General features: G+C 35.0%; 3 protein-coding genes across 4 annotated transcripts; 2 read left to right on the top strand and 1 right to left on the bottom strand.

Annotated features, from left to right (window-relative positions):
- Window positions 1-5111: 5111 nt before the first annotated feature.
- On the top strand, window positions 5112-9000 carry LOC105960601 (NADPH-dependent pterin aldehyde reductase). Its single transcript, XM_012984790.2, has 5 exons — window positions 5112-5647; window positions 5786-5855; window positions 7035-7228; window positions 7591-7763; window positions 8652-9000. The coding sequence occupies exons 1-5, from the start codon at window positions 5378-5380 to the stop codon at window positions 8722-8724; spliced, it is 780 nt and encodes a 259-aa protein (XP_012840244.2). The 5' UTR covers window positions 5112-5377; the 3' UTR covers window positions 8725-9000.
- A 672-nt stretch (window positions 9001-9672) lies between these two features.
- LOC105960600 (acyl-CoA) lies at window positions 9673-14140 on the top strand. The gene is made up of 12 exons (XM_012984789.2): window positions 9673-9954; window positions 10704-10850; window positions 10953-11135; window positions 11231-11313; window positions 11491-11689; window positions 11801-11922; window positions 12487-12553; window positions 12639-12689; window positions 12875-12927; window positions 13019-13229; window positions 13425-13595; window positions 13697-14140. Exons 1-12 carry the CDS (start codon window positions 9883-9885, stop codon window positions 13754-13756), a joined length of 1419 nt encoding a protein of 472 aa, XP_012840243.2. The 5' UTR covers window positions 9673-9882; the 3' UTR covers window positions 13757-14140.
- Window positions 13333-19401, bottom strand: CLC-C (chloride channel C). Of its 2 annotated transcripts, XR_016034377.1 has the most exons (8): window positions 18714-19347; window positions 18108-18308; window positions 17752-17929; window positions 17381-17643; window positions 16736-17005; window positions 14789-15917; window positions 14430-14702; window positions 13333-13797 (listed from the first exon to the last, which is right to left on the bottom strand). XR_016034377.1 is itself a non-coding variant. In XM_012984788.2 (7 exons), exons 1-7 carry the CDS (start codon window positions 18968-18970, stop codon window positions 14613-14615), a joined length of 2388 nt encoding a protein of 795 aa, XP_012840242.2. In that variant the 5' UTR covers window positions 18971-19401; the 3' UTR covers window positions 14266-14612. The 2 variants fall into 2 exon arrangements, 1 of the variants encoding a protein (XP_012840242.2); XM_012984788.2 differs by lacking the exon at window positions 13333-13797 and having other exon boundaries at window positions 14266-14702; window positions 18714-19401.

The following is a 19401-nucleotide window of genomic DNA, read 5'->3' as shown; positions in this document are numbered from 1 at the left end:
TCAAATACAAAGGGGATTTGAATTATTTTAGTTGGTCCTTTCTTTATATTAACCTATTAATTTTTGGTTCTTGTTCAATGTGTGATTTCTGATTTGGTATGTTGGTTCTGCATTCGGTTAACAGTCGTATAGCATTTGTTATTCACATTATTTTAGTTATATATTGAAATGTCAGGTTATGGTTTATGTGTCATCTTCTGAAAAACATGTGCAATATGTTTACTTGTTAATGTGTTTAATTATGCAATTCATATTCAAATAATAATAAAAAAAAATTGGTGTGTTTGATTTTGGACATATTTTATATATTAAAGTGCATGTAACTGATATGATGATACATACATAGATGTGTACAGGACAAATTACGTTTGTTGTTGAAAATGTATACTAGTACGCATTGGAGTCAAATTTTTGAAATAGCTTAAATATCTAGTTGTGTTTATTGTATTTGTCCATATAAATTTCGTCTGCTTAATGGTAGTGCGAAGTGAATTTTTTTTCGGGGGTAATGTCATATTATTAGAAGAAATGAGTTCCTTTTTTTTCTTCTTTTTGCCATTTTGTTACTGCAAAATCATAGTGTATTTGTGTATGTATTATTGTGGTTCTTCCAAATCATATTCTTCTTTTCGTAGACAATGGATTGTTGAGATTTCCAATTTATTTTATTAACTTAAACAATTGTGTGGAACTTTGATGATTGCGAGAAGCAAACTCAGTTTACATGTACATATTCAATTGAAATACATATATGTAGTTGGTTAAACAGGTCGATAGCAACCACAAATTGATTTGTCAATAACCTGATTAGTTATATGTTTAATGGCAGTGTGAAGACCTCTTAATTCTTTAGTTTGGTGGTCTAAGTACTGCATTTACTTAATAGTTTATGGGTTTGATGTACATGTTTGTAGGAGACAAAACAATAAAAGTGTTTTGGGGTGAATTAATTTTCTCTTTACGAAGAATGTTGATGGGCGATTGAAGAGAAACAAGCCCTGCTGGTTAACTTCCTGGAGCTTGGAGGCTTAAATACTAAGCATTCTTTGCAAATAGATGATGATGATGATGATGATAAAGTTCGTGATAATGTGACGTGGACGAACAACGGACCACGAAAAAATTTGACAGCTCCGGATTATTGCGTCTGTTTGAACTATCTTCATCGTCAATTTCCAAATATTATTATCGATAATGTCAACAATGGAAATGCCAATGGCAATGCTAGCGACAATGCGGATGTTGATGATGAAGACAAAAGTAGTAATGTTCGAGAGATGTTCCGATGTCCGATGGATCCATTATTTGGGATTGGAGTGTTTAGATGAATTGTTACATATGTTTGTAGACTTCGTTAGTGTTTAAGACTTGGTAACGCCTTTTGGTAAGGGTTTCATGATTTTTGTTTTTTCGTAATTTAATTGTTAAGACGACAATTATTATTGTGTGCATATATGAATATGTCAAAACTTAAAATGGCTGGCTCGAATTTTGCAAAATGAGATTTTCAATTGTTTTATCCAAGAGATGATAAATTGTTGAGTTAAAAAAAATTAAGAAGAGGATGGTGGTGGTGACAGGTGAATTTAAGGGTATTTTAGACATTTCACCTGTAATCCCATCTAATCAAGTGAACAAAATAAAAGATTGTTAATTATTTGACTATTAATATCTAAGTCATCCCACAAACCAAACCAGATGATTAGTGTCACTCAGAGTCATATCAATCCCAATATTAATTGTCCCATCCCACTCTATCTATCCAAACCATCCAACCAAAAAGGCCCATAGTGTTTCATTGTATTGAGCTGGACACAAAAAAAAAGAACAAGAGAATAATATACTTATTTCTCTCTATATTACTATGGGCTCGTTCGGTTACCGCTATAAGGTTCAACTGACTAAATAGTAGGGACTAATTGCATGTCCGATTGGTAAGATTCACACTTTTTCAAACCCGCTACTAAATTCAAAGCCCGCTATTAAATGCTACTATTTCATTAAATTAGTAGCACCCCTCCCCCTAGATTAATTTAATGGGACTCTTTGAGAAAACCCCCTCATTACTTTTTTTAATGGAGAGAGGTCCAAAATATTTCAGTTCATTTGAGAAAAGCTCACACCCATTTTGAGCCATTATGTTTTCCAGCTTTGCCCCCGCCCGCCACATCATCACTAGGTCACGCGCTCAGCGATTTTTTTTTCCCCTTTTTTTTCCCCCTTCTGTATCAGTTTCCTTAATCGACTATGAAACATAGTCAATTAGCCTTAATCGACTATGCTTCATAGTCGATGAAGGAAAATCTTTAATTTTTAAATTTTTTTTTGTTTTTAAATTTCTTTTTTCTAATCGACTATGATGAAACATGGTCGATTAAGAATCTGCTACTAAACATAACAAATCACAATTGCGAAAAAAATGCAAAATCAACTATATTTTACAAAAAAACAAAAAATATACAAACATTATAATTGATTTAAACACTTGGAATCAATAAACAAAAAATCCAAAAAAAAAAATGGAGTCGATCAACCTTAATCGACTGCCAGAACATAGTCGATTAGCTTAATCGACTATTGAACATGGACATAGTCGATTAAGGTTTCAACCTGTGCGAAATTCTCTACAGGCGCCGTCCTCCGTCCGATCCACAAAAAAACTCAAAATCAGCCTCCCCATCGTCACCACACCGCCGGACTTGGTGGGAGTTTTCTTTTCCCCTTGGCTGAAAGTTTAAATGCGATAATTACAGTAAGGAAGAAAGAAAGGCGAGCATATATCCAGATTTGTTTATGAATTACCTGTTCTTAGTGAAGAACTCCTTGGCGGCGGCGGCGGAGCAGACCACCACCCGCAGGCCACCACCGACGACTTCAAGCACACCAGCTGCGAGAACGTCTCCAGTCCCCGCATAGTTCCCCATGGGGTTTCTGCGGTCAGAACGGCGGCGACGGCGATGGAGGGGATGTCGAGCGTGTACGACTTGTTGGCGTCATGTGCACGCGCGGCGATGGTGTCGGCGACTGTGATTGTGAGGGTTTTGAGCGGTGAAGACGAAGTGAGGTTGAGTGGTGGAAGGACGAGGGGACGGTGGTGGTCGGTGAGGATCGGCGGCGGTAGCAGTGGAGAAATTAGGGTTTCAAAATAGTATATTGACAATTAAGGTTAGGTTTGGAATTATAAAAATAATACTTGATAGAATACTAACCAATGGGGTTTTCTCTAATTATTTTTGGAAGGGAGTTTTGCTTAACTGCATTTCCTAGATGATGGAGGTATTGCTAATAATCCCTAATTTAATAGGGGTGACTAAAAAGGAAAAATACAATTTTATCCTTAAAATTATATTTTATTATTGTAAATTAAGTGGTTTTATAGAGAATTCATACGTAATAACTGATGTTAACAAAATTTAATAGAAAATCTAACCTAAGAAACCGTACATTCTACTAACTAAATAATTAATTAGTCAGTAGGAAGTTAATCCAATCTCATGTAATCCAATCTAATCCAATATAGGTAACCGAACGAGCCCATAAGTTTCTAATATATATGTATAAGAAATTGTATGACCTAAAAAAATAGAAAAAAAATGTGAGGTGCAAAAAAAAAAACAGATTAATGCAGAATAAAAAATAATAAATGCAATATTATTTGGTGCAAATTTTAAATGTATGAAGAATAATTTTAGAAATAATTTAATAAAGTTATTAGTCCATAGACTCAATCAAATATAATGAAACGTTGGACTATTAATAATTAGTTACTTATTTGAACGGGGTTAATATATATATATATATATATATATATATATATATATATATATATATATATATATATATATATATATATATATATATATATATTTTCTGATTTCCCTTTCGTACTAAAATATCCGTATCTCCTAGTTTCAGGTTTCATCGATGCATACCACTTTCCCATCTGCAGAATCCTTTCTTCACGCCGAATAGGTGCGGGTATAAAATTAAAATTAAAATGTAGTAATTGAAAAATAAATTTGTTATATATATATATATATATATATATATATATATATATATATATATATATATATATATATATATATATACATACGAAATTGGATTAATTCTCTAACTAAACATTAATTTTACTCAAAAGTCGGTTGGTCTGATAATAGTGTACTACAGACTTTTTTGATAATAAAAATTTATTATAAATATTTAATCGTAATTCTTGTTTTCTTCACGTTGAAATAATATATAGACGTAGTAAACTCAAAAACTCGAAACATAAATTTATAAATATCTACGTACTAAAATTTTAAATATTTTTTGAAAACACTTTTAAAAACATCTTATAATTGAAGAAAAAACTGAAAAATGAAAAAAAGGGAGATGGCCGATAATGCTACCTGTCCATCCATTATTTACCCGACAAAATCGATTATCAACCATTATCCGACCCGAAATGATCGAGCTGGGAATGATGTTCGATATTCAAAAAATCGGTTGGTCGATGGAGGTAATTGGTCGCTAATTGTCCGACCCCACCCATGTCCAACCTAATTAAAGGTACACATGTATAGTGGTATCTTATTCTATAAAATTCATGGAATGTAACCTGAAATGAAAACCGAGTTGATTGCATTAGAAAAATCGGGTGGTCGATGGAGGTAATTGGTGGCTATTTCTCGATTTTTTTAATATAGTTTTCTAGGAAAAGAAAAATAATTTCAATTTTGTTCCATTAGAAAGAAATAGTATGAAAAAGTAAAACATATAAAAACATTAATATCTCATATATATAATTTGTCGAAAATATAGAATTTTCTAAAATGATTTTGAATGCCAAAAATTGAATATAATTCCAATCCCAATCCAAATAGTCTCTCCAAAAAAAATCATAAATTATACTACTTGGGTACTGCTAACTTGATTTTTTGAATAAGAAATATTGGAGATCAAAATTTGGTTATTATTTTTGTGTATAATCACACACTGTATTTTATCGGGTATAACATCAAATAATTCCCACAACACCATAGAATAAAGCGATCTTAAAACTAATAAAATAAAAAAAAAAAAAAAAAAAAACCTAACTATCGTGAAAAAAACAGAAAAAAAAAAAAGAGTTGGTTATTATTTTTGTGTATAACCAAAAATCCGATTTTAGGAGGTCCCAACCAAACAGAGCCTTCAAATTTGAATCACAGCTTTATATATAACCGTCGTTGTTTCCCCCAAACAACTCCAACCGTGAAGTGCAGAACCGCTGGTAGAGAGAGAGAGAGAGAGAGATTCAGTTTGTGAAGTGCAGAACCGCCGGTAGAGAGAGAGAGAGAGAGAGAGAGAGAGAGAGAGAGATTCTGTTTGTGCGTGGAGAAACCGGAGAAGCATGTCGGCCACACAGGCACCACCATCGCCGACGAGAGTCTCGAACGCCGTGGAAGGTGTCGCCGCCGCGGCTGAACTCAGGACGGTGCTGATAACGGGGGTGAGCCGTGGTCTCGGCAGAGCCCTAGCACTGGAATTGGCCAAGCTCGGCCACACCGTAATCGGCTGCTCTCGCTCCGCGGACAAGCTTTCCTCACTCCAATCGGAGCTCGCCGCCGCCTCCGAGAACAAGAGCAACAGCGGCAAACACCTCATCCTGAATGTTGACGTGGTAATTTTATCCTACACTATACTCCCTCTATTTTTTTCTATTTTTCTCTTGCTTAATTTTATGTGTCTGTAATCATGGTTCCATTTTTTTTATTTTTATTTTTTTTTCTTCATTTTTTGGCAACTGGTGTTCAATCAGAGGTCCGATAGTAGCATCGAGGAGTTGGCGCGTACCGTTGTAGAAAAGAAGGTCATTCCCAATGTTATAGGTACATCTACTAAATAATTTTTATATTTTTTTTGTGTTTATTTGAGATTGTTGTTTACTGTTGAATGTGTTTGTTGTGGAAATGGTTGTTTGTATGATCTTTTTTCTTTTGTTGCAGCTTTAGATATATTTGTTTTATTTTTAGATGAGATTTGGTCGTTCTATTTTTACGATATAGTTTGAATTTCGAACAATCTAATGTTTCGATCTGGATATGCGTTTTAGGCAATGCTTCCTTGTCTGTGCACACTTCAATTGATGATGGCAGTTGCTTAGACTTGTAGCAAACAGATTTTGAATAGTTTAGGCCACACGTGGCTACGAATTTGTAGTGACGGCGAAAATTAAACAAGATGATAAACACAATAACCGAAGGGTGTTATACATTTATCTCATCCGAGCATAGATAAAATTTCATTTCAACAAAAAAATGAAATAAAAGATCGAAGTATAACAAATTAGTTGAGGCGATATTCACTTTTGATGAAATGGTGTTTGGATATAAGATTGTTTTGGAGTTGAATAGTAGTACAGTATCTCGTTTATCAGCTCGCTAAAAAATAGGCAAAGCGGATATGGTTGCCCCCCTTGTGTTCTTCCCTGTGCAAATTGAACATACGGCTGAACTTTTTCATTGTTGTCATTGAGTGAGTGAGTAATGGTGGGTTAAATATCTTTCCTGTCAATAATAGGGCCTTAGATATTTTATCGCAAATATTTCGCATCCAATCACCATGTAATTATGAAGAATAAAAATAGTTGAAATTAGAAAGTTTTGAAAAAACTCTTACAAGCAATCAAGACCTATTTTTCACTTTTCCTGCCCCCTCCTTGTTTCTACTTTGGGAACCAATTCCTTTGTGCATTTTTATGTAATAATTTGGATGTGTTCGATAGTACATAACTGGTCTTATTGCACCTTTCTTATTGTTGTTGCAGTATCACCCATTATTCTGGCATAAGTAATAATTTTGCATTACAAACACATTATTTTTTACATGGCATTGGTTTAGTTCTTATTTCTTAATGGTACTTATGTTGCTGCATATGAAAACATAGGGAGAGAACTTTGCTTTAGGTTGTTAAAAGGGCTGGTTTGTGTTCGATTTTATGCACTCGCAATTTATATTTTGTACTCGTTTAGCCAAATTATGTGAAATAATGCGTGATTTTTTTCCAGTAAATAATGCTGGAACGATAAATAGGAATAACAATTTATGGGAGGTTTCAGCAGAACAATTTGACTCAGTAATTGACACCAATCTCAAGGGGACAGCAAATGTACTTCGTCACTTTATCCCTCTCATGATTCAGAAAAAGCAGGGCATAATCTTCAACATGTCATCTGGTTGGGGAAGATCTGTTGCTGCAGAGGTAAAATAGAGTTTTAGCACATGTGTTCGCTTTATTATGTTGGGCAATATTATATATAATTTAAGTATTTTCGGTGTTGGTGCATTGGTCTGTTAAATATATAATGGTTCAATTAACTAATAAAACGATAGTTACTCCTCTCTTAGGCTTTTAAGTTTAAAGAGTTAGTTAGGCAAATACATTCTCTTTAAGCCATTTTCGAACATTTGTTTTAATTTTCAGTCTCCTGAAGTTGAGCTGTACCCGGCATGTTTGGTTACAAGCATCTAAGTTCTGAATATTAATTCCCAAGTACTACATTTTCAAGTCCTGTTTCCGTAAAATGTTATTTATTGTGCTGAAACTTTTTTTTATAATATTAGGTAGCTCCTTATTGTGCTTCAAAATGGGCTGTCGAGGGTTTGACAAAGGCAGTCGCAAAGGAGTTGCCTCCTGAGGTGGCTGTTATTGCACTTAATCCTGGTGTGATTAATACCATGATGCTTGAATCATGTTTTGGAAGGATGGCTGCTCTATATCAAACGCCTGAATCATGGTACTCTCTCTGTATGTGCGTCTGCATGCGTTGTCAATTTATGTGCATTTTGAAATTTAGAGATCATCTATTTCAAAAAATTAAATAAAAATCATCCACAATATTTTCGTCTCTTATAAATCTTGTTTTTCGGTAATAATTTTACTTGCATATGTATATGAGAACAATTAATCGATTTACGGTGAACTAATGATATCAAGTTTCGGATTTCTTTCGTTGAATGATCTTTTTGAGTAGTAAGTTTATAATTGTGAAGTAGCTTTCTACAATAAATTGCTGAAAAATCAGTGTTCCATCATTATAAAATATACATGAAAAATCACTTGTGTACTTACAGTTTCTGACTACACCTTGTAGATAAAAGTTATTTTTCTCATGGAATATTTGTTAATATTCAAACTCATTTATTTCAATTCAAGAAGAACTCGAAACACGTGAGCATTCCCTTTCAGTTTTTACTGCCATCGGAAGTGTCAGTGGGAACCGTTAAAAGTTAAATTCATTTCGTTAGATATATTGGATGTGAATAGCGATTCACATGTTAGTGGATGAAAGTTCTCTCTAAGTCAGAATTGAACTCCTTACTTAAGAGCAAGAGGATTTCAGAAACTCGTAATTTTTTTGAGAGCGAGAATCTCGTTTATTTAATTGTGCAGGGTCTAAATGGAAATATTCTTCGCACTTGCAGAGCAATTATGTGAACAAAGTCGTCAAAATCTGTCGACCGTAGAAAACACTACTTGAGCTGTCATAATTTATAAACCACTAACATAGTAAAATAAATATTCATTTGATTTTACTTAAAAAAGGGGTGACGAAAACGTTTGGATTTCCGATTATTGTTCAAGTCAAGCTCTTTGATATTTCTCTTCTTTTTTTGTCTAACAGGGCTGAGAAGGCAGCTCCTATAATTCTTGATCTGAATGTGGCACACAATGGCGCGTCTCTCACCGTGGCATAGATATTCCATAGAGTTTTAAAATGAAACTGAAAGAGACTTGTGCCTATATTCATGCCCTGTGAATGTGAAATAAAAATGTAATGTGTTTGAACTGTTTAGCTTCCGAAAATAATTCTTTGTCGAGAGGGTTACAAAGTACCTCCAAGACTTGGGGAAAAATTAACTTGTAGATGTTTCGTGTTTTGTCGATTGTATGCTCCGTACGGTGAGAAATACAGGTGTGTTGCCATTCTGCTTGAGTTGAGCTTAGTAGAATGATTATTTTTTTTTTACGTAGTAGAACTTGTATATCTCCTTTTTTTCACTATTATAAAAACCTATATTTTTCCTTTTATTCTATATAATATTGAAAATTATGAAAAAGACACGTATTTTGTTTTTCGTTTTTTTGACATTAGGCATTTATAGACACTCGTAGGAACTTGTAGTAATTTAAATGGGGGCTAAAGTTTTTAAATTGTATAACTAACTATCTGTCACTCAGATTACTACGGGTGTCTATAAATGATTAGGCAGAATTTTTAATTTAAAAAAAAAAAATATGTTATATACATAATTTTTAATTTTTATGCAGACAAAAGAAAAAGGGAAAAAGTTAAGTTATTATAATAGTGAAAAAAATATATATAAAAAAAGAGAAATTGTTCTACCTAAAAAAAATTAGAAAAAAACGTGAGGTGCAAAAATAAAGAGATTAATGGAGAATAAAAAGTAAAAAATGTAATATTACTTGGTGCAAATTCCATTTGTATGAAGAATAATTTTAGAAATAATTTAATAAAGTTATTAGTCCATAGTACTCAATCAAATATAATGAGACGTTGGACTGTTAATAATTAGTTAATTATTTGAATGGGGTTAAAATATATATATATATATTTAAAAAAAAAAAAGATAATTTAGAAAAATCTAAAGTAAATGGTGAAAGGGAAGAAATAGGAAAGGAGTATGTGTATGTATGTATACAAAATCGGAAATGCTATTTTGCGGTCACAAAATTGCTATTCGCGATTTATAACAAAACTCCCCAAAACTTTTAAAAATATCAAAAACCCCCAAACTGCAAATAGCTGGAAAAAAAAAATTCACATACAAAATACATGGCTGTAAATTGGAATTACAAATTAACATACACTAAAAAATCTCACTCTGCCTGCCATGGCTGCTGCTGCTGCTGCCGTGGCTGCTGCTTCTTCTTCTCCATTTCTCGGCCACACCTCCTTTCACGCCGTAAGCTTCTTCCACTCCTCTTACTAACCACTTGATTTTGTATTTTTTTTTTCTCTAGGTTCTTCTCTTCAGTTCTAACATCTAGAATTTCGAGGAATTTTGATTGTGTTACTCTGGGTCTCTGAATTTCGATTGAAACTTAGAATTGTTGTTTGTGTATCTGTATTAATTTGAATGAATTAATTTCATCAATTTGTTTGCGCTGCATGAAATTTGTCATGTTTTTTGTTGCTCCAATTGAAATACGTTTGAATAGCATTGGGTAATGCAAGTAGTAGGGTTTTGATTCGATAGGAGTTGCATTGTGCATGAGTTAGTCAGCAAATTGTTGGCAGAATTTGTGTACGCCGTACTGTCAAAAGATTGAATTGCTGTTAATTTGATTTGATTTTTGTAGCATCTCGTTTCAATAGCAGGTATTTTTTTCTTCGTTGCGATGTTCTTTAAAACGGTCCGAGTCCTCGTTTTGTCAATTGAAATTTGTATGGAATATCCTACATTCACTTATGTTATGGTCTTAAATATGGGCATACAATTATTTTCGACTTGCTCGATATCATATTTTACAAGATGAGGTTTATTTCGTTTCAAGGAAACTGTAGTACATATGTCTTGCCGTTGAATGTGCTATTCATATGATGGTGCTCTTTATTTAATTGTTTCTTCGTAACCGAGACTAGACATGTTTTACTGTTTCTTGTTTTTTTTTCTGCTTAGTAAAATTGACTAATCTAACTCTCTTACTACAGAGGAAAACATCCGTTAATAGATACAGACGTAATTCAGATGTTGGATTTAGCATAAAAGCTATATTTTGGGGGCCAAGGAAGGCCGCGGAGCCCACCAAACTGGACTTGTCCCTTGGCGATTTCAGTTTGACAGAATCAGCATCTGAGGTTGTTTACCTACTTGGTGGCCCTTTAATATCTTTTCGAGTTTGATTCTCAAACTTCATGACGATAATGTCAATGTCGTGCTATTTTTTTGATCTGTTATAGGGAGATACCACTAGTTTCGATAAATCCAGAAAGCTATCAGTTCAAGTGGTTTCGTCGATCTCAGAGGTTGCAGCGGATGAATGGGATGCGTGCAGTCTTGATGCTGCAGGTCCGGATAAATTTAATCCGTTTCTTACACATGGTTTTCTTTCAAGCCTAGAGGACTCGGGATCTGCAGTGAAGGTTAGCAATTTCAACTTCTGTACCATTTGCTCGTGATTTATTATGTACGTCATGGGAAAAGAAATCATGATAGTGATTATTAAACTCCCTTCCAGGAAACAGGATGGCTTCCACAACATATTGTTGCTCGGGATGAATCTGATAAAGTTCTTGGAGTGATTCCTCTCTACCTGAAAAGGTTTGATTTATTTAAAGATGCAAAAAGAAAAAAGTAAATATGTTCCTAATTTTTAGTTTTGATTTTATATACAAGTGACACGGACTTGTAAATAGCTATCATAATAATGCTTACAAAAAGACGAGACGTTGTCTTATATATTTGTGCCTGAGTATATCCCTTTATTTTACTCTGCAGCCATTCTTACGGTGAATATGTGTTCGATCATTCATGGGCAGATGCCTATTACAGTTACGGGTCGAGATATTATCCGAAATTGCAGTCCTGTGTGCCATTCACACCTGTTACCGGCTCGAGGATCTTAATCCGTAATACAAATTACAGAGATCAGGTCTTTGATATCTTAGTCTCTGCTATGATAGCACTGACAATCAAGGTAGTTATTTAGTCTAGCTAACGTTTCTCATTGTATCCGTATAAAAATCCACCGAATGAAATGATATATTTTCTGATTGCCCTTTCGTACTAAAATATCCGTATCTCCCAGTTTCAGGTTTCGTCGCTGCACATCACTTTCCCATCTGCAAATGAGTGGGGGAAGCTGAAGGAGAAGGGCTTTCTGCAGAGAGTCGGAATGCAGTATCACTGGAAAAATCATAATTATAAAAGGTAGCTAGATTCTGCATATTTCATTTTCTCATTGCAATAGCTGAATCGAAAAATCTAATAAATTGCATCTGAAATTGTTCTCTTTATTAGTAGTCAAGGAGTAGTTGCTTGCTAAAAGATAGGTGCCTCAGAGAAGAAAATAAGAAGAAGTCACGTAAAGAATGCAAAATGATCTCCTTAACCAACTTCTATAAACTTTGCATGAACCAAATTCTTTGAGCTGCAGTGTATGAAAATTACTTATTGATGTCCTTATACGAGATATCGCTAAGAAAATAGTTGCATGCATAAACTTGTAAGCTCTTTTAATTTAATCCATATTCAGTTTTATTCCTTCTTTTGAGAACAGTTATCACGGCCAGGTAGTAAGCCACCCATCCTTATTTAAGCAACACTTCCTTATAAGATAGCAATATATATATATATATATATATATATATATATATATATATATATATATATATATATATATATATATATATATATATATATATATATATAAATAAGTAATTCACTAAAATGAAGGTTATTCTTGTGCTAATGCAATTGTCGTTATCTCAACAGTTTCGACGATTTCTTGATGGACATGAAGCAAAATAAAAGGAAAAATATCCGTCAAGAGCGCAAGAAGGTACGTTGTCATTTCACGATGGTTAGGATAACTTGTTTCACAAGAAAAGAAGTTGCTAATAATGTACATTGTTTCCTTGTTGCAGATTTCTACACAGAATTTGACCATGAAACGCCTAAGAGGATATGAAATTAAGGTATGCATGGGATTCTATCTTCTTTTGAGTTAAGTATGTATCTTCACAGCCCTACTGCCGTATTATCTTTTTTTTTAATTGTTTTTGAGGTTTTATCATAATTGTTACATACGTCGCCCCGAAAACAGTCAACAACCGTTTCGTGTACTTACAGTCTCAACTTTGTTTGTCTGTTATGTCGGCAGGCTAAGCACTGGGACACGTTCTATAAGTTCTACAAAAACACTACAGATAACAAGTTCGTTTGCTGACCTCTCGCTGACATCATAAACTTCGACTACTTTTAGGATTTTTTTGGTTAATTATGACAGTAAATATCGTTCATTCAGGTGGGGTAGTGCTTATCTAACAAGAGATTTCTTCCACAACATGGCTTCAAAAATGGGCGACAATGTTCTTCTTGTAGTTGCGGAAGAAGGGGACGAACTTGTCGCTGGAGCACTTAATCTTATCGGTGGAGATACTTTATATGGACGCCTTTGGGGTTGCCTCCCCGAAGCATACTACCCAAGTCTACATTTTGAAGCCTGCTATTATCAGGTTCTCTTTTTTCCCTTTACTCGAGATAGTTGTTTAATTAAGAGTCATTATTTATGTGATTTTAGAATTAGATTAGTAGGAAGTGTTTATTGTCAAAAAGTTCGTGAAAAAATTCAAATGTTTGAATTTGTAATCTATATTTTTATCCGATTTACCAATTCCACTCCTAAAATACAATTCCGGCTATTATTGCAGGCTATAGAAGCAGCAATTGAATTTAACCTTGACAAGGTAGAGGCTGGAGCACAAGGTGAGCATAAAATTCAGAGGGGCTATTTGCCGGTGCCTACCTACAGTTGTCACTTTATTCTCGATGAAGGTTTCAGGAGAGTCATTTCCGATTTCTTGCTACGTGAAAGAGCTCAGGTAAATATATAATCCTTTAAAAAAAAAAATAATAAGTATTCATCTTCACCGTGTTTGTCAATTTTTCTACCTTACCTTTATATTTGGATTGTTTGACACAGCTTGAACATGTCATGGAGTTATTACACGAATCTAGCCCGTTCAAGGACAACGCTGCTTGATTTGCTAAAAGTGGATATCAAGCAATCGGAACGTTCTTCGCCTGTAAGAAAGCATCCTCTCTTATTCAGATTGATAAAACATTATTTAAAAAGGTGGAAATTGCGAATACAGAAAGGTCCGTATTTATACTGTACAGGCTCCGCCGAAATAGAAATAACAGGTGGATACAGATTGATGAAGTATGCCGTATGTTGTACATATGTTGTAGGAGAATAATCCCTTGGACGAATTTGTAAATAATATTACTAAGCCATTACTATCATTATTATTCGTCGTGTATTAAACTCGAAAACAATACAGTTAGACGATTGTACGATACATTCAGCCACATGGCACAAGATGCGGTAATTGGTGAAACATATATCAAGAATTAGCTACTTGAATTCCTATGTTTACGCCGCTATTATCTTCTCTAGTTTTTTTCGTGTGGAAAATCGTAAGGTATAACTTACAGTTTTAACTTGGACTATTGATACACAAATTTTATTCCCAGCAACACTCACAACAATTGACAATTTGACATTATTCATGTCAACAACATATTTGTGCAAAATAAATATTTTGAGTTCATACAAAAAAACCAAATGAGTGAACTATCCACTATTGTGTAAAGTCCACCAAAAAAATTGTCTTATTTCAGTAACGAATATGCAAGTATACATAAATACATACATGTGGGAAACCGAAGCTTCGAATTCTGCAGGCCAGCCAAGGAAGAAACTCCTCGACAGCCGAACGAGGCTTCGTCTTCGTCGTCCAGTCATCAATCTCGTCAGATAGACAAAACGACTGTAAATCCCAAAAAAAGAAAAAAAAAATGGCATTTTTTTTCGAAGGCCAGTCCAATTTGACTGACTACTTCTGGTGAGCAATTTGTGGATAGAGTCCCAAAACATGCTCCGGCATAAAATCGTGCCTCGTCAAGATTCCCACAATTGGAGGCCTCTGTAAAAATCAAGAAAACATCGATACATTTACTTCTAACAGAAATCATTGAGAAAAAAGAAACAAAGATTGAATTTTGAACTCACCCCAGGTGTTTTCGGGACAACACACAAGTGTCTAAGTCCGAGTTCCCGAAATAAGACAGCAGCTTTAGCAAGAGACATAGTATCCGCAACCATGTAAGGAGAAGTATTAGTAACCGGATGCAAATCAACATACATCTCCATTTCCTCCTCACTCAGATCCAAATCCTCCACTTTAAGCCCCTTCCCGGACCCAGCTTTAGCAAAATCGAACGCATGAAAAACTGTCAGAAGCTCCGAACCACTCAAAACTCTGTTCTTCGTAAACTTTTTCCTTTGCAGCAGAACAAGCAAGTGTGACCTCAAAACCAGCCCGGAAAGTTCTGGAGCCTCCACGAACGGAGGCTCGTCCACCACCGGAAACCCGTTGTGCCTAGTCATCGTAAGCGCGTGCATAATATTCCCCACTTTTTCGACGCTCGAAAAAACAATCAACGGTCCAGAACAAACGTCACCTGCAGAAAGATGCCTCATGTACGGTTCACCATGGGCCTCTAAATAAGGCAACCCTTTCAACTTCACAATCTGGTCATAAACGCCCTTATTAAAACAATCCGCCACCGTTTTCGAAATAAGAAGCACAAGCATTACCAAAGGCAGCATTAATAAATCATTAGTGAGTTCAAGAAGTATAACACAAAGAGATACAGTCATTCTCATGGTCCCACCGAGAAATGAAGCGGCTCCTAGTAAGGCGAACAGGCCAACATCTAAGCTGGAAAAAGAGCCCATCAGCCGCCCGACGAGGCGGCCGTAGGAAGCTCCGGCGAGTATGACGGGGATGAACAGCCCGGAGGGTACTGCGATTCCGTAGGTGATGATTCCAAGAAAGTATATTCCGGTGAAGAAAATGAAGAGGGTTGTGATGTGGAACTCGTTTTTGTTGCCGGAGCTGAAGAGATTGCGAATTGCGTCGTCGTTTGTGTTGAGGAAGAGAGAGGCGAGGTCGTTGTAGTGTCCAGGCTGGCATTGGAAGTTCTTGTAGTTTCCGGAACGTCCGATTGTGGGGCACTCTTTGTCGGAGTCGGTGGGGCAGGGCGTGCACTGTGCAATCCATGGAAGGCCGTATGCACAGCAAGATGTTAGAAGGGAGATGGCGATAACTAGCAAGATCTTGAAAGCAGGGCCTCTCCTGCATGCAGGTAATATAATTGTTGATTGATGAAGATTAGGGAAGAAGATAGATGATTGTGATTAGGGTGGAGATCGGACTGATCGGATCCGAATTAGCAATTTCGAAAGAAAAAAAAAACGATTTTTTTCGGAAGTGAAAAAGTAATTCTAATTCCATTCCAGACAAAAAGGGAAAATTCGGAAATTGGAATTTCGGGAGTTGGAATGAAAAAAACAGTTTCCAAAATCAGAAATTCCATTTTTTAGCGACCTAATATATAAAATACATAATAATATTGATATCAGTAAGTGTATTTTCAGAAAAAAAAAAATCGGAATTAATACTTCTGAAAAATCAGATTTTTTTCGGAAGTGAAAAACTAATTCTAGTTCAGTTCCAAAAAAAGAAATAAGGGAAAAACCGGAAATCAGAATGAAAAAATCGTTCAAAAATCAGAAATTTCAGGATCAAAGTCCTCGCAGAAAATTCAAAATTTTTAGCCACCTAAAATACAAAATACTTAATAATATTGATTTTATAAGTGTATTTTCGGGGAAAAAAATCAAAATTTTGGAATTACTTTCGGAAATTAAAATCGAAACGGAAATCAAAATCTCATATTTGTTCCAATTCCAATCCAAAAAAAAAACATTGAGAAAATTGGAATGGGAACTTTCTGAGTGAAAAAACTTGTTCCAAAATCAGAAGATGTCGGATCGGAATTGGCAGAAGTCGGAGATTCCGTTCCAATTTCAACCCCTAAATGTATTGAAACATATACATATGTGTAAAAACATTCACTTATATATTGAAAAAAAAGATAAAAGCAAGCGTACTCGTTGATGAAGCTATAAGTTCTGAGGACTTTGTCCACAAGATAATTGTAAAGAGATCCCAAAAGGCCACCAAGAACACCAATTAGTATAACCGCAAGCAGATCAGGAGTGTTGTAAGCAGGGATTTCTGAGTTTACATCGAACATGATTAGACCTCCTTGTCCAAATAGTCCGCAATTTCCGTTTCGGCAAAAGCTTATGAATGATCTTAACACCACAGCCACAACTGCAGTTGTGAAGAATGTCCGCCAAAGAAGAGCACTTCGCCACCTGCAAACGTATATATATACTATAAATCCCATCAAATCCGGAGGAGCTAAAGAGATCGGTTCATAAAGCTAATAAATCTTGCAATTGTTACAAAATGGAACAAATTAGCAGCCATCATTTAAAACAGCCGAAGAAGGCCATAAAAAGTGGAATTTACATATTTTCTATAGCAGAAAATGTCTCTCGTTTTCTGCTACCAAACTTCAAGATACCACTGAAAAGGGCTTTTTTCAGGTAACAACAGCAATTAAGAGTAATCATTTATTTTCCTCAGGGAAGTGTTACAATATGTTATAGATAACGATTCAATAATATTTTCGAAATATTAATGAAATAATAAAACCGATGGAGAGAGAACTGAGAAGGGAAAGATACCATGAAGCTGCTTCTTCAAGAGCGAAAAGTACACCACCAACTGGAGCACGAAAAGCAGCAGCTACACCAGCAGCAGCACCGCAGGTGATCAAATCCCTTCTGTCTCGATCATTTTTAAAGAATCTGAGCCATTTCCAAGTTAAACGATACTTGCGGGACCCACCTTGTCCAAGTAAATTTGCTATACACGCACCAGTGTGTACCATTGGACCTTCCTTACCAACCACAAGTCCAGCAGCAACTCCAAAAATAGAACCAAAAATCTACAGAAAATTAGAATGTGTGTGTATTAGACTATTAGTAGATTATACTGATAAAAAAAAATATAAGTTTAAAACAAAAAAAAAAAAGCAACAAGATATTGGACGAACCTTGACAAATAAGGTACTCGGAGCCAAAATGGAATGAGCATCTACACCGTTAAGATAGGCTTTAACCTCGGGTATGCCGGACCCCGCTGCTGCCGGGGCAATGAATGCACATAGCGCAGCAGCAGACACTGCAAGTATCATATTTATTCCAGCAAATGCTGCGAATGCCTGATAGTATCTGTAGCGAAATAAATTTACGATATCCTTATTTTCCAAAATTAAATGACGAATCAAGTACAAACGATTCCCAAGAACTCGGCATTTCATACATACATACGCATATGTTAAGAATTTGTCGACTTAACAAGTAAAAGCTGTATATACGGTACGGTACAAATCAAGAAGAGTGGGCTTACTTTTCCTTGAGCATTAAATTACTAGTGATGAGAAGTTTGACACCAGCAATGTTTTCGACTGCAAGGTTATTGAAGAAGCCGACAACGCCTGTGAATAATCCGATAAGAAGAGCAAGCGTCCATTTGAGGAAAACGTACTGAAAAATCTCGATCCTTTTTCTGGTTCTCCAATCCTGCTTAATGAGTTCATTTTCGAAAATCCTGCAAAATAAAGTGAATCATATGTTATTATAATTATTCCCTCTAGATTGCAGAATAATTTAAACAGAGTAGATAAAACACTTTAAAATTCGGTCGCTTCGTGATTGCGTTTCTCTATTCGGTTTATTAACAGATTACACCACCAGAAAAGAACTAGCATATGATACATACACATATAGATACATATTACATATACAGATCAACTAATCACATGCCAAATTTAAAAGTCAATCCAAAATCTGAGATCAATTTCTGGAACCAACCAAAGTTTGAAGAAATAACCAAATCCAAACAAAAAAAAAACTAATAATCACAATAAACAAATCAGTGAGAATTCTACATATAATTAATGGAAAAATTAATTAATTAAATAAATAAAAAAAGAAGAGAAAAAGAAAGTCATACTCGTAATCGAGGCTCTCGATGGGATAAACCTTGGCGCCAACAATGGCAATCTGAGAGGTGGTGTTGACTCTGCTCCTCAGATTCAACAACGGCTCTCTCACCGCGCCGCCTTCCCTATCCCAAAACGACGACGCATTGCTGTCTCTTCTCTCGTACAAATACCCACCCAAGCCACCGCCTCCGCCGCCTCCGCCGCCGTCGTGCTCTATATCCCCTCCGCCGCCGCCCAAATTCTCATCATCTTCGCGACGATCCATCAATCAATCAATCAATTAATTAATTAATAAACAAATCCGGAGAAAAAAATCTCAAAACAGAATCTCACATATATACATGTATGTATATATAATTTAAAAAAAAAAATAAAAAATGGATGATTTAATAAATTTTGTGATGTATCTAAAAAAGGAAGGAAACAGAGAGGAGTGAGGTTGTTGATTCCAATTATATAAATGAATTATGGATTTATTATTAATGGATAGAGCTTCCTCCAAGCTTCTTCAATGGCGTCCATGGAAAAACAAAATGTACGAAGGCTTGATTTGTACACAGTGATCACTAAATAAAGGCAAATTGCATGTGATTCTTTTCAGGAAAAAAGAAAGAAATTAATTATTTAGCTATGATTGGATATTGGGATTCATTATTATTTTTTTAGGAAATATTATTTTATTGGTTGGTTTGGTAT

The sequence above is a fragment of the Erythranthe guttata genome, chromosome 2 (genome assembly GCF_056151865.1).
Source record: "Erythranthe guttata isolate IM_541 chromosome 2, IM_541, whole genome shotgun sequence".
Classification (NCBI taxonomy): domain Eukaryota; kingdom Viridiplantae; phylum Streptophyta; class Magnoliopsida; order Lamiales; family Phrymaceae; genus Erythranthe; species Erythranthe guttata.
This window is presented reverse-complemented; position numbering and strand designations above follow the sequence as displayed.